The sequence below is a fragment of the Ranitomeya imitator genome, chromosome 1, assembly GCF_032444005.1.
Source record: "Ranitomeya imitator isolate aRanImi1 chromosome 1, aRanImi1.pri, whole genome shotgun sequence".
In the NCBI taxonomy this organism is placed as follows: domain Eukaryota; kingdom Metazoa; phylum Chordata; class Amphibia; order Anura; family Dendrobatidae; genus Ranitomeya; species Ranitomeya imitator.
The window spans coordinates 73,412,060-73,428,728 of NC_091282.1; the positions used below are offsets into that span (position 1 = coordinate 73,412,060).

The following is a 16,669-nucleotide window of genomic DNA, read 5'->3' on the forward strand; positions in this document are numbered from 1 at the left end:
CAGCTGCTATTATCCCGGCGAGTCAGCGGAAAGGTGAGACTCTGTAATGTGTACCATCTTTGAGTATTTGCTGGGGACTATTCTACTTGTTATTTGACTGTTTTGTGGTTTAATAAAGCATTGCCACACTGTTTTACTCTTTCCTGTGTTGTCTGAGTAGCGTTATTCGCACGTTAAAGGGAGAGCGGGCGTGCCGTGGGACAATCACTGGCCCATGTGGTTCCGACTAGCGGACAGGGGCGCCCGCCGACCCTCTCGTGTCTCCACAGAAGGATTCAGCTAGTCAGTTAATAATCTTTTGGATTGTGTACATTGTTCACGTTTGGTTGGCCACTTTAGTGTCCTCTATAGGACATTCTCATTTTTTACTGTTTTTTTAATTATGTTTCACATAAAACATAATTACTAATACTATGGATCTCTTCGATACTCAGCGTTTTGTATACTTAGTTTGAGTGAATGGTTTAATCTGTTTTAGAATTTTCATTCTGGACTCACGAGCTTCATGTTACAACTGATAGATATGTTCCTGCCATGGACACAGTTGACCTGGACACCAAGGACTAACTGATAACTGCAGTTTAATGATGATTATAGAAAAAATGGTGCAGAACAATGAAACAATCCATTAGATCATGTTACAAAGAATCATATATTAAAACAAACTCAATAACAAGAACATAGAGTCAACAATCTTCACTTGTAATGCCTACAGAATACATTGAGGATGTTCGTTTTGGGGGGTTCTCTGCTTAGATGTTGTTCCTTCTCACCATAGTTGACCTAATGTTGGATGGTCAGTGGATTATAAACAAATTTTAATAAAGAGCAATGGCACCTATCTCTAAAAACTCCACACTCTATGATACACGGATGGTACTTGGTGGCCGCAAAACCAAAGAAGGAGAACTTTCGGAATGCACAAGACTGGAGTTGGTGCAAATTGATTTGCATGTCCCATTCGATCGGCCACAACAATTACCTGAGTCTGACGGAACGGGAGCGGGAGGGAATACCATCTCTTACTGCTGGCATCCGCATCTCGTTGATTAGCCGGTCTGGCAAGACGTCACATGTACATCACATTGCAACTATAACGTTGTGCTTCGCTGGCTAAAGAAGAACCATGGCTGCCGACAGATAAGAGGCCATACTCTTTCACCCATTCCATCGGCCACACACCACTGTTGTGGCGGATGGAATGGAGCCTGTGAATAAACTCTAACTAACTCTACTCAAGAGAGATTTTCACTTTTGATCCACCACCAACTAATGAGAATGGATATCTCCTATCCTGGGTGGAGGACACAATCTAGAGAATGATTGATGTCCCACGTTGCCTCAAGGGGTGTTCTTAAAATTAGAAAGGTGCATTTCGACAGGCGGATTGATTATATACAAGCCGATCAGTGCTGATTTACTGGCCTGTTTACAAAGGCTGACGAATATTGATGAGAACATCGTTAATACGATCGTCCTGTCCCCGTAGAGAATTATCTTATTGGCAGCTCATCTGCTGACACATTGGGATTTGCTGCTAATAAGTGCTCTTTCAGACATCCGTGATCATCAGTCCAATCTCGGATCACAATGTGCTGGCCGCATATCTCGTGACAGCCTCATAGAAATACATGAAGCAGTCTAGCTCGGGGTCGCGAAACGCATGGCCAGAGTGTGCATAGTAATACGAGATCGGACCAATGTTCATGGATGTCTGAAGGAGACCTAATGATTTTTATGCTGGTAATAAACAACCCACCAGATGAGCGCTCATTTGTCTGGTGATTGATCACCAGGAGGTTTTTCACGGGCCGATCATCACTTTCTTTTAATGTACCTTAGGTTTCATTCAGAAATCCATTATTTACATACATGTTTAGTCCATGTTTTTACTAATTGTAGTCCATAGTGCTATTCACATGTCCGTGTTTTTTCAGCTTTGTGTGTCCACAAAAAATCACGGAGACATGACTGTTTTGGATCTGAGTCACAGATCAAAATGACCCATTCAAGTCTAAGGTCGGGATCACACATGCGAAAAATATGTCCGAGTCTCGCATGTTAATATCCGGCATTGCCGCCGTCACTCAGGAGCGGAGAGTGCGGCCGCATAGCAATATATGGAGCCGCACGCTCCGCTCCAGAGAGACGGGTATTACCATGCGAGACTCAGACGTATTTCTCACATGTGTGATCCCGGCCTAAGGGTCTGTGAAAACCACAGACGGTACATGAACGCCATCTGTGTGCAATCTGTGCGTCGTCCATTTTTAACACTATAATGGGAAGGAAATTTGCAATTTTGAAAGAAAACAAATGATGGTAAAAATGGACACGATGACCAAACACTGATGAAAACCTGCTAGTTGTTTTCACATGTGAGAAAAAAAAATTAGACATCTAAGGTCACTGAAGTAGTAAAGAATTAGGAAAAGATGGCTGCCTCCTTCAAAAAATATCTGCACCACAAATAGAGATGTGTTGCAAAACCATACATAATTCATGGAGTCTTGAACCCAATTATTGGACCAATATACCATGGTTTTGTTTTGTTTTGAAGGTTTCTTGACTTCTAATTGATGCTAAAGTGTGATAAAAATACCAATTTATTTATTATGCAGTTCTAGGGTGCAGATATGGAGTGTTTTTTTTTGCACTGCCCTTCTACCCCCTTATGTGTTAAAGGACTTTCCTCATCGATCTGAACATTTTAGGTGGAGTTGCTCTTTACATTTTAATCACTTGCGGATATTGAAGCGCCTGTGTAATAAAGATATAACTAGAAGATTATACTTTAGACTAAACTTTTGCATCTTTGGCGTGTGTCCTATAAGAAGAGTAATAAGGCACAGGGATATCAGCAAACAGCTCAAAGTAAAGACGAGAAGCAGCAACGTTCTGCAGGACGGCGATCTCTCAGGATGCAGGAGGAGAAACTTGCGCCACCTTTATTCTTCCATCTCACAGGCCGAACACTTTAGGATCCACACAGGATTTCAGCAGCTCATTCCCGGCTCTGACAAACTGATCCAGGGACGAACCTGAGGATATAGAAAGCATTCCCTGGTGAGGACCAGATAGCAATATACGATATATATATATATATTACAGCTGACTGATCCCAGCAGGAGCCTGTATACACACTGCAGAAACGTGGCATTATACAGCCAGAAATCAGTGTAACGGGAAGTCTTCTAATATGGATCAGTATTTCTGCCTCCACCGATTTCTTTATTTATAAATCATCGTAACTTAATTTTTTATTTTTAAAACGTACCTTGTGGGCTCGGTATCAACTTAAGAGGTTGTCTGATCAGGACATATTGATGTCCTATAGGTTAGCCCAGATCATCAATATCGGATCAGTGGTGATCTACCGCCTGACATCCCTACCGATCGTCTGATACAAGCAGCCACACACTGAACAGAGCAGCAAAGTGCAGCCCTATTGAACGTGTAGCAGCCGCTGCTGGGTTCTGCAGAACAGCTCCTATCCTTTTGAAGAGAAGGTGTTTTGCTGCACTCAGCAGCAGCTGCTGCACTCTGAATGCAGAAGCGCATTAAATCTCCATTCAATGTGTGTACATCTGGCCACCGCCGGAGCTTGTAACAGCTCATCAGGGTACCAAGTGTCAGACCAACACCAATCTGATATTGCAGCACAGGTCATCCCTATGTCCTGACGAGAAAACCACTTTAATTCCTTTATTGGATGATTTGTGGGAAGTAAACTGAATGTGAGGCAAATGTCGATAGACTTTAGACCATGTTCCAAAATAGTATAAATGCTGCCTTTTTTATAGTTCAAGCAAAATAAATGTGATTTCAGGAAAATTCATGCCCACTGTGTGGTTATAGTTATAGTGTGTTTTTAGTGCCTCTACCCCATTGGCGTCTATGGGGAAACTAAAAATAATGCAACTGAGTTTTCATATGCAGAATTCCAAGGTTTTTTCACCAAAAAATGCATAAAAACCACTGACTCAAATCTGCACCATGAACGCATAAAAAGGCAAAAAATGCTGCAAAAAAATGGAGAAAGAATAAAAGATTCAGATTCAGCAGCTTTAGCTCTACATAAACACATCGTTATCAATCGATTTCTGAGACATTACCTGCTTTGGCCTTAAGCCAGGAGATGGCTTTTCCCTCCAGTAATTCCCATTCCTCTCTCTGCTCCAGACAAGTGGAATGAAGCCAGATCACTGCCAGGACTGTCGCCCACACTGAAGGGTCCTTAGTCTTGTAATGATAAAAAAATATTAAAATGTAAAATAGAATATATTATTTACGGGATCAACTGGCAGGAAATGATCATTAAACTGCAGGACACCCCCAAAAATAACTGTGTTCCAAAGAATTTAAAGGGAAGCAATTAAACAGAATATAATAATAACTTTAAAGAATCGTTAAAGGGAACCTCTCGTCTTGGAAAATACTATTTACCTGCAGATATAGCATTAATCTGCAGGTAAATAACGTTCTAATTCTGTGTGGCCACTTTACTGAGATCGTAGCTAACATGAGGAAATGAACTAACCATTGTGCCTGTCGACTTATGTAATTGTGGTCACTTTTGCCTGTTTTGTGAATGTATACCGTATATGAAATTCTCTGTAAAGCTATCGATACTGCAATAACAACGAACCGCTTGCAGGAAGTGAGTCAGGGTGGCCACATGGCAAGCAAAGGACCCCTGGTAGTGAAGACTGAAAAGAACAAAGATGGAAGCAGTTTCTGGGAAAGATACCCGACCAAAGGGGAGCCCGAGTAGAGTCGGTAAAAATTTGCCGCAGAGCAATAATGTAGTGATAAAGTGGCTGTAGCAGGACAAACACCAGTGTGAAATATAGCTGAGGAGGTGGGATACTATCCAATGGCAAAAACTGAACAACTAAATTCAGTGATGGGTCATCGACACAGGGAACTAGTCTGATTGCCTTATGGGGACATTTGATCTTGATGGACTTGTATCTTCATTCTAACCATGAAACAACAGCAGTGGACGGCAGTGTGTGAGGCAGACGCATGCACTGTGTGTATGTAAGAAGATGTTTGGTGGTGTTTGGAGGTGCCTTATGGATACGCAGTGTACGTCTGAGGTGTATGTTTTGTGTTGTACTCAATCGTATTCTGTGCTTTCTTGTCTAATCACTTGAACCGGCTTGGTCGGGGGGCAGGTGGGTCATGTTCCTTGGCAGGTCATACCCTGGTGAAGATGCCATCATCAGCCTGACCCCTGTTGAAGCTTATACCTGCTTAAATGTATTGTTGTAAAAAACAGAATTAGCAAGAGAGCAGTTTAATGCTAAGAGGAAGAGGTTTGGCTACACCATGTGTGGTGCTTGGGCAACCAGGTTTCAGTCTATGACCCCATCAGGCCTGGGTTTGTCCACCAGTGTGGTGTCTGCAGGCTGTAGGCTGGGGTAATATGAAGCCCACATAAACAATACCTACTGACCCATAGCCCAGTGCCAGTCTGGGCTGAGAATGTTGCTAGGTCTGGAGGGAGACAGTCTGCTAGAGCTGTGGTGGCTGTGACATACGTCAGTCCAGAAGGAAGCAAAGGTACATAGGTTGGGGGAGATTCTCAACTGGAGAATATATAGGTGGGTCTGGTGAGGGCTGATTGGGAGGAACGAGTGACCATCATATAGCAGGAGACTGACTGCCCCGAGCCTGTGAAGTGGACTGGATGGTTAGGTCCTGTAGTGCAATGACCGGGAGTGCTGTATTGTGTAGCTTGGGCCTCTTTCACACTTCAGTCTTCTGCTGTGTGTCGTTGTGCAGTAAAATAACGTATCGACGGACGTCACGAAAATAGTGAAAAACGTGTGCGACACATCGAGTGTAATGACGGATGCGTCATTTGTGTTGCCATAATTTGAATGGAGAGAGAGAGAGAGACGGGATCCGTCGCTGGATTCCTGCGAGTGACGGTCAGCGACGGATCCTGCTTCGATAGGCTACCATTGTAGCCGATGACGGACAACGTAGGATCCGTCGCTGAACAATTTGACAACGTGGACAAAAAATGTTCCTTTGAACGTTTTTTGTTCCCGACGGACCACTATTTTGCGACGGATCCAGTGCACAACGGATGAAACGGATGACCATCCGTCACAAACCATCGCTAATAAAAGTCTATGGGAAATAACAGGATCCTGCAAATTTTTTTGCAGGATCCTGTTTTCTCACAAGATGACATATGTCGACGGGACACTGCCGACGGAAGTGTGAAAGAGGCCTTTTAGGCTGTGTTCACACTGCGTTCGTGTGACCCGTTTAACGGACTACGTTACACCGCGGCATAACGCGGTGTAACGTAGTCCGTTAACGCTGCCATTACTTTCAATGGCGGACGCATCGATAGCGCACGCCCACAATGCGCTACCGATGTGCCGTCATTGAGTGACGGACCCGAGACGCGGGCTGCAGCGTTTCCGGGTCCGTCACTGCTAGCGCACTGTTAGCGCACATGGAGCTACCAGATGCTCCATCTGCGCTACCGCTGTGCCAAAGTCGTGCCGACTTTACGTATGCGTAGAACGGACTGCACTAACGCAATGTGAACTTAGCCTTAGAAAAAGCTCCCACAATAAGAGCCGGGTGTGAAGAATACAGGCCCAATGTAATCATTTTTTCACAAAGGCATTTTTAAAATATTTTTGTTATTTTTTTTATTCCATATTTAGTTTAGCCCTCAGTCTTTGACTTGCTGCAGTGATGACATCATGACATATGACTGCTGCAGCCAATCACTGGGCTCAAAGGTTTTGCACTAACGAAACTGACATCACTGCTGAGCCCAGTGATCGACTGCAGGGGTCACATGCGCTATATTCCTGATGTCACAAGTGTGGACTATCAACAAAGACCAGAGGCAGTGGACGGAGAGGCAGCACTATATCTCCGATGGGTGAGTACCTTATTTTTAGTAATGTAAAGTACTCGACATTCCAAATTTGCAATCAGATGAATATTTTATTTATAAGGAAATCCATAAAATGTTACGTTTCGACCATACAATACAGGTCTTTCTCAAACATGGATTGCTAATGTGGATAGATATGGATAGCATAATACGCTGCACAGTACCACTCCTCCTGCCCTGTACATATACACTGCACAGTACCACTCCTCCTGTCCTGTATATATACACTGCACAGTACCACTCCTCCTGCCCTGTACATATACACTGCACAGTACCGCTCCTCCTGCCCTGTACATATACACTGCACAGTACCACTCCTCCTGCCCTGTACATATACACTGCACAGTACCGCTCCTTCTGCCCTGTATATATACACTGCACAGTACCGCTCCTCCTGCCCTGTATATATACACTGCACAGTACCACTCCTCCTGCCCTGTATATATACACTGCACAGTACCACTCCTCCTGTCCTGTATATATACTGCACAGTACCGCTCCTCCTGCCCTGTACATATACACTGCACAGTACCACTCCTCCTGCCCTGTATATATACACTGCACAGTACCGCTCCTCCTGCCCTGTATATATACACTGCACAGTACCACTCCTCCTGCCCTGTATATATACACTGCACAGTACCGCTCCTTCTGCCCTGTATATATACACTGCACAGTACCGCTCCTCCTGCCCTGTATATATACACTGCACAGTACCACTCCTCCTGTCCTGTATATATACACTGCACAGTACCACTCCTCCTGTCCTGTATATATACACTGCACAGTCCCACTCCTCCTGCCCTGTATATATACACTGCACAGTACCACTCCTCCTGCCCTGTATATATACACTGCACAGTACCACTCCTCCTGCCCTGTATATATACACTGCACAGTACCACTCCTCCTGTCCTGTATATATACACTGCACAGTACCACTCCTCCTGTCCTGTATATATACACTGCACAGTCCCACTCCTCCTGCCCTGTATATATACACTGCACAGTACCACTCCTCCTGCCCTGTATATATACACTGCACAGTCCCACTCCTCCTGCCCTGTATATATACACTGCACAGTACCACTCCTCCTGCCCTGTATATATACACTGCACAGTACCACTCCTCCTGCCCTGTATATATACACTGCACAGTATCACTCCTCCTGTCCTGTATATATACACTGCACAGTACCACTCCTCCTGCCCTGTATATATACACTGCACAGTACCACTCCTCCTGTCCTGTATATATACACTGCACAGTACCACTCCACCTGTCCTGTATATATACACTGCACAGTACCACTCCTCCTGCCCTGTATATACACTGCACAGTCCCACTCTTCCTGCCCTGTATATATACACTGCACAGTACCACTCCTCCTGCCCTGTATATATACACTGCACAGTACCACTCCTCCTGTCCTGTATATATACACTGCACAGTACCACTCCTCCTGCCCTGTATATACACTGCACAGTCCCACTCTTCCTGCCCTGTATATATACACTGCACAGTACCACTCCTCCTGCCCTGTATATATACACTGCACAGTACCGCTCCTTCTGCCCTGTATATATACACTGCACAGTACCGCTCCTCCTGCCCTGTATATATACACTGCACAGTACCGCTCCTCCTGCCCTGTACATATACACTGCACAGTACCACTCCTCCTGCCCTGTATATATACACTGCACAGTACCGCTCCTTCTGCCCTGTATATATACACTGCACAGTACCACTCCTCCTGCCCTGTATATACACTGCACAGTCCCACTCCTCCTGCCCTGTATATATACACTGCACAGTCCCACTCCTCCTGCCCTGTATATATACACTGCACAGTACCACTCCTCCTGCCCTGTATATATACACTGCACAGTACCACTCCTCCTGCCCTGTATATATACACTGCACAGTACCACTCCTCCTGCCCTGTATATATACACTGCACAGTACCACTCCTCCTGCCCTGTATATATACACTGCACAGTACCGCTCCTTCTGCCCTGTATATATACACTGCACAGTACCGCTCCTCCTGCCCTGTATATATACACTGCACAGTACCACTCCTCCTGCCCTGTATATATACTGCACAGTACCGCTCCTCCTGCCCTGTACATATACACTGCACAGTACCACTCCTCCTGCCCTGTATATATACACTGCACAGTACCGCTCCTCCTGCCCTGTATATATACACTGCACAGTACCACTCCTCCTGCCCTGTATATATACACTGCACAGTACCGCTCCTTCTGCCCTGTATATATACACTGCACAGTACCGCTCCTCCTGCCCTGTATATATACACTGCACAGTACCACTCCTCCTGCCCTGTATATATACTGCACAGTACCGCTCCTCCTGCCCTGTACATATACACTGCACAGTACCACTCCTCCTGCCCTGTATATATACACTGCACAGTACCGCTCCTCCTGCCCTGTACATATACACTGCACAGTACCACTCCTCCTGCCCTGTATATATACACTGCACAGTACCGCTCCTTCTGCCCTGTATATATACTGCACAGTACCGCTCCTCCTGCCCTGTACATATACACTGCACAGTACCACTCCTCCTGCCCTGTATATATACACTGCACAGTACCGCTCCTCCTGCCCTATATATATACACTGCACAGTACCACTCCTCCTGCCCTGTATATATACACTGCACAGTACCGCTCCTCCTGCCCTGTATATATACACTGCACAGTACCACTCCTCCTGCCCTGTATATATACACTGCACAGTACCACTCCTCCTGCCCTGTATACATACACTGCACAGTACCGCTCCTCCTGTCCTGTATATATACACTGCACAGTACCACTCCTCCTGTCCTGTATATACACTGCACAGTACCACTCCTCCTGTCCTGTATATATACACTGCACAGTACCGCTCCTCCTGTCCTGTATATATACACTGCACAGTACCATTCCACCTGTCCTGTATATATACACTGCACAGTCCCACTCCTCCTGTCCTGTATATATATCCTGCACAGTACCATACTCCTGTCCTGTATATATACACTGCACAGTACCGCTCCTCCTGTCCTGTAGATTCAAGATTCAAAGAAGCTTTATTGGCAGGACCAAATACACATCAGTTTTGCCAAAGCAAGTGTATAGAGGCAATAGGGATAGGGACTGTGGGGATGTTGGGTAGGAGCTGTAGGGGTGGTGGATGGGGCAGATCCATTGTGGGGGCTATAGTCCATGGCATAGGGGAGGTGGATGGGGCAGGTCCATTGTGGGGGCTATAGTCCATGGCATAGGGGAGGTGGATGGGGCAGATCCATTGTGGGGGCTATAGTCCATGGCATAGGGGAGGTGGATGGGGCAGATCCATTGTGGGGGCTATAGTCCATGGCATAGGGGAGGTGGATGGGGCAGGTCCATTGTGGGGGCTATAGTCCATGGCATAGGGGAGGTGGATGGGGCAGATCCATTGTGGGGGCTATAGTCCATGGCATAGGGGAGGTGGATGGGGCAGATCCATTGTGGGGGCTATAGTCCATGGCATAGGGGAGGTGGATGGGGCAGGTCCATTGTGGGGGCTATAGTCCATGGCATAGGGGAGGTGGATGGGGCAGATCCATTGTGGGGGCTATAGTCCATGGCATCATAGTTCTCTTTCTCGCAGTCTATGACATTCGCTCACATACCGCGCTGCTATTTCCACTGCTCTCTCTTCTTCTCCCAGCAGGATATATGTTTTCTCTTCCTCCTTCATGGTGATGAAGTCTGGGAAGAGATGTGAGAGTCTCCTGAAGTGAGTGTCCCTCACTGCTGAGTATTTGGAGCAGTGTAGCAGGAAGTGGGTTTCGTCCTCTATGGCCTCCTGGTCACAGTGTTGGCACAGTCTTTCCTCCCTGGGCTTGTAGCTCTGCCTGTGTCGGCCACATTCGATGGCCAGACTGTGGGCACTGAGTCTATATCGGCTCAGGATCTGGCGGTCTCTGGGGTCCGGGAGTTTCTCCAGATATGGGGCCAGTCTGTAATCTCTCTGTAGGCTCCGGTACATGGTCAGTTTCTGTGAGCTGATGATATCATTCTTCCAGTCACTGACATACCTCTCCTGGCCTTCGTCTGCCATCTTCCTAATTCCGGCTTTTGTCAGGTTGTTGTGATTGGTGTTCTGGTCCGGTTGGGTTTGGCTGGGCTGTTCTGAGGGTTCTGGTTTTTCTGTTTCACCTACATGTATCAGGGCTTTATGGTGATGGGAGCTTGGATTGCTCCTATGCAGGTGAGCCCGGAATGACAGCGCCCTCTTTAGAACTGTTAGGTGTAGAGGGAATCTGCCCAGCTCGGCCCAACAAGCACTGTTGGAGGTGCTCCGATGGACCTGGAGAAGGTGCTTGCAGAATTCCAGGTGGAATATTTCTGTTGGACTGGAATCCCACTTTGACCAGTCTGGGTAGGTGTGAGGACCCCAGACTTCGCTGCCATACAGGAGGATTGGGGCGATGATGGAGTCGAAGATTTTTAGCCAGACCCTCACTGGTGGCTTCAGATGGTAGAGTGTCCTTCGGATGGTATAGAAGGTTTTGCAGGCCTTGTCTTTCAGGGTCTCTATGGCTTGTTTGAAGCTCCCTGACCGGTAAATCTCTAGGCCCAGGAAGGTATATTTGTCTGTTCCTGTGAGGTCGCAGTTGTTGAGGACAAATGACGGGTGCTGGTCCTGTATATATACACTGCACAGTACCAATCCTCCTGTCCTGTATATACTGTATACACTGCACAGTACCACTCCTTCTGTCCTGTATATATACACTGCACAGTACCACACCTCCTGTCCTGTATATACTGTATACACTGCACAGTACCACTCCTTCTGTCCTGTATATATACACTGCACAGTACCACACCTCCTGTCCTGTATATATACTCCGCACAGTACCACTCCTCCTGTCCTGTATATATACACTGCACAGTACCACTCCTCCTGTCCTGTATATATACACTGCACACTACCACTCCTCCTGCCCTGCATATATATACACTGCACAGTACCACTCCTCCTGTCCTGTATATATACACTGCACAGTACCGCTCCTCCTGTCCTGTATATATACACTGCACAGTACCACTCCTCCTGTCCTGTACATACACTGCACAGTACCGCTCCTCCTGTCCTGTATGTATACACTGCACAGTACCGCTCCTCCTGTCCTGTATATATACACTGCACAGTACCACTCCTCCTGCCCTGCATATATATACACTGCACAGTACCACTCCTCCTGTCCTGTATATATACACTGCACAGTACCGCTCCTCCTGTCATGTATATATACACTGCACAGTATCACTCCTCCTGTCCTGTATATATACACTGCACAGTACCACACCTCCTGTCCTGTATATATACACTGCACAGTACCACTCCTCCTGTCCTGTACATACACTGCACAGTACCGCTCCTCCTGTCCTGTATGTATACACTGCACAGTACCGCTCCTCCTGTCCTGTATATATACACTGCACAGTACCACTCCTCCTGTCCTGTATATATACACTGCACAGTACCGCTCCTCCTGTCCTGTATATATACACTGCACAGTACCACACCTCCTGTCCTGTATATATACACTGCACAGTACCGCTCCTCCTGTCATGTATATATACACTGCACAGTATCACTCCTCCTGTCCTGTATATATACACTGCACAGTACCACACCTCCTGTCCTGTATATATACACTGCACAGTACCACTCCTCCTGTCCTGTATATATACACTGCACAGTACCGCTCCTCCTGTCCTGTATATATACACTGCACAGTACCACACCTCCTGTCCTGTATATATACACTGCACAGTACCACTCCTCCTGCCCTGTATATATACACTGCACAGTACCACTCCTCCTGCCCTGTATATATACACTGCACAGTACCACTCCTCCTGTCCTGTATATATACACTGCACAGTACCGCTCCTCCTGTCCTGTATATATACACTGCACAGTACCACACCTCCTGTCCTGTATATATACACTGCACAGTACCACTCCTCCTGCCCTGTATATATACACTGCACAGTACCACTCCTCCTGTCCTGTATATATACACTGCACAGTACCGCTCCTCCTGTCCTGTATATATACACTGCACAGTACCACTCCTCCTGTCCTGTATATATACACTGCACAGTACCACACCTCCTGTCCTGTATATATACACTGCACAGTACCACTCCTCCTGTCCTGTATATATACTGTACACTGCACAGTACCACTCCTCCTGTCCTGTATATATACACTGCACAGTACCGCTCCTCCTGTCCTGTATATATACACTGCACAGTACCACACCTCCTGTCCTGTATATATACACTGCACAGTACCACTCCTCCTGTCCTGTATATATACACTGCACAGTACCACTCCTCCTGTCCTGTATATATACACTGCACAGTACCACTCCACCTGTCCTGTATATATACACTGCACAGTACCACTCATATATATACACTGCACAGTACCACTCCTCCTGCCCTGTATATATACAATGCACAGTACCACTCCTCCTGTCCTGTATATATACACTGCACAGTACCACTCCTCCTGCCCTGTATATATACACTGCACAGTACCACTCCTCCTGCCCTGTATATATACACTGCACAGTACCACTCATATATATACACTGCACAGTACCACTCCTCCTGCCCTGTATATATACAATGCACAGTACCACTCCTCCTGTCCTGTATATATACACTGCACAGTACCACTCCTCCTGTCCTGTATATATAAATGCACACTACCACTCCTCCTGCCCTGCATATATATACACTGCACAGTACCACTCCTCCTGTCCTGTATATATACACTGCACAGTACCGCTCCTTCTGCCCTGTATATATACACTGCACAGTACCGCTCCTCCTGCCCTGTATATATACACTGCACAGTACCGCTCCTCCTGTCCTGTATATATACACTGCACAGTACCACTCCTCCTGTCCTGTATATATACACTGCACAGTACCACTCCTCCTGTCCTGTAAATATACACTGCACAGTACCACCTCTCCTGTCCTGTATATATACACTGCACAGTACCGCTCCACCTGTCCTGTATATATACACTGCACAGTACCACTCCTCCTGTCCTGTATATATACACTGCACAGTACCACTCCTCCTGCCCTGTATATATACACTGCACAGTACCAGTCCTCCTGCCCTGTATATATACACTGCACAGTACCACTCATATATATACACTGCACAGTACCACTCCTCCTGCCCTGTATATATACAATGCACAGTACCACTCCACCTGTCCTGTATATATACACTGCACAGTACCACTCCTCCTGTCCTGTATATATACACTGCACACTACCACTCCTCCTGCCCTGTATATATACACTGCACACTACCACTCCTTCTGCCCTATATATATATACACTGCACAGTACCACTCCACCTGTCCTGTATATACACTGCACAGTACCACTCCACCTGTCCTGTATGTATACACTGCACAGTATCACTCCTCCTGTCCTGTATGTATACACTGCACAGTACCGCTCCTCCTGCCCTGTATATATACACTGCACAGTACCGCTCCTCCTGTCCTGTATATATACACTGCACAGTACCACTCCTCCTGTCCTGTATATATACACTGCACAGTACCACTCCTCCTGTCCTGTATATATACACTGCACAGTACCGCTCCTCCTGCCCTGTATATATACACTCCACAGTACCACTTCTCCTGTCCTGTATATATACCCTGCACAGTACCACTCCTCCTGTCCTGTATATATACACTGCACAGTACCACTCCTCCTGTCCTGTACATACACTGCACAGTACCACTCCACCTGTCCTGTATATATACACTGCACAGTACCACTCCTCCTGTCCTGTATATATACACTGCACAGTACCACTCCTCCTGTCCTGTATATATACACTGCACAGTACCACTCCACCTGTCCTGTATATATACACTGCACAGTACCACTCCTCCTGTCCTGTATATATAAATGCACACTACCACTCCTCCTGCCCTGCATATATATACACTGCACAGCACCACTCCTCCTGTCCTGTATATATACACTGCACAGTACCGCTCCTTCTGCCCTGTATATATACACTGCACAGTACCGCTCCTCCTGTCCTGTATATATACACTGCACAGTACCGCTCCTCCTGTCCTGTATGTATACACTGCACAGTACCACTCCTCCTGTCCTGTATATATACACTGCACAGTACCACTCCTCCTGTCCTGTACATACACTGCACAGTACCGCTCCTCCTGTCCTGTATGTATACACTGCACAGTACCGCTCCTCCTGTCCTGTATATATACACTGCACAGTACCACTCCTCCTGTCCTGTATATATACACTGCACAGTACCGCTCCTCCTGTCCTGTATATATACACTGCACAGTACCACACCTCCTGTCCTGTATATATACACTGCACAGTACCGCTCCTCCTGTCATGTATATATACACTGCACAGTATCACTCCTCCTGTCCTGTATATATACACTGCACAGTACCACACCTCCTGTCCTGTATATATACACTGCACAGTACCACTCCTCCTGTCCTGTATATATACACTGCACAGTACCGCTCCTCCTGTCCTGTATATATACACTGCACAGTACCACACCTCCTGTCCTGTATATATACACTGCACAGTACCACTCCTCCTGCCCTGTATATATACACTGCACAGTACCACTCCTCCTGTCCTGTATATATACACTGCACAGTACCGCTCCTCCTGTCCTGTATATATACACTGCACAGTACCACTCCTCCTGTCCTGTATATATACACTGCACAGTACCACACCTCCTGTCCTGTATATATACACTGCACAGTACCACTCCTCCTGTCCTGTATATATACACTGCACAGTACCGCTCCTCCTGTCCTGTATATATACACTGCACAGTACCACACCTCCTGTCCTGTATATATACACTGCACAGTACCACTCCTCCTGTCCTGTATATATACACTGCACAGTACCACTCCTCCTGTCCTGTATATATACACTGCACAGTACCACTCCTCCTGTCCTGTATATATACACTGCACAGTACCACTCCACCTGTCCTGTATATATACACACTGCACAGTACCACTCCTCCTGTCCTGTATATATACACTGCACAGTACCACTCCTCCTGCCCTGTATATATACACTGCACAGTACCACTCCTCCTGCCCTGTATATATACACTGCACAGTACCACTCATATATATACACTGCACAGTACCACTCCTCCTGCCCTGTATATATACAATGCACAGTACCACTCCTCCTGTCCTGTATATATACACTGCACAGTACCACTCCTCCTGTCCTGTATATATAAATGCACACTACCACTCCTCCTGCCCTGCATATATATACACTGCACAGTACCACTCCTCCTGTCCTGTATATATACACTGCACAGTACCGCTCCTTCTGCCCTGTATATATACACTGCACAGTACCGCTCCTCCTGCCCTGTATATATACACTGCACAGTACCGCTCCTCCTGTCCTGTATATATACACTGCACAGTACCACTCCTCCTGTCCTGTATATATACACTGCACAGTACCACTCCTCCTGTCCTGTAAATATACACTGCACAGTACCACCTCTCCTGTCCTGTATATATACACTGCACAGTACCGCTCCACCTGTCCTGTATATATACACTGC

At 46.4% G+C, this 16,669-nt stretch overlaps 1 protein-coding gene across 8 annotated transcripts in view; it reads right to left on the reverse strand.

Annotated features, from left to right (window-relative positions):
- Nucleotides 1-564: 564 nt before the first annotated feature.
- Nucleotides 565-16,669, reverse strand: part of LOC138662455 (von Willebrand factor A domain-containing protein 5A-like) — a 287,253-nt gene continuing 271,148 nt past the window's right edge. For all 8 annotated transcript variants that reach the window (XM_069748157.1, XM_069748173.1, XM_069748132.1 and 5 more), the window contains 2 exons: nt 4,116-4,242; nt 565-3,041 (listed from right to left, as the gene is read on the reverse strand). In XM_069748157.1, coding sequence (XP_069604258.1) covers nt 2,962-3,041; nt 4,116-4,242 — 207 coding nt within the window. In that variant the 3' untranslated portion in view covers nt 565-2,961. The remainder of the gene's footprint in view (nt 3,042-4,115; nt 4,243-16,669) is intronic.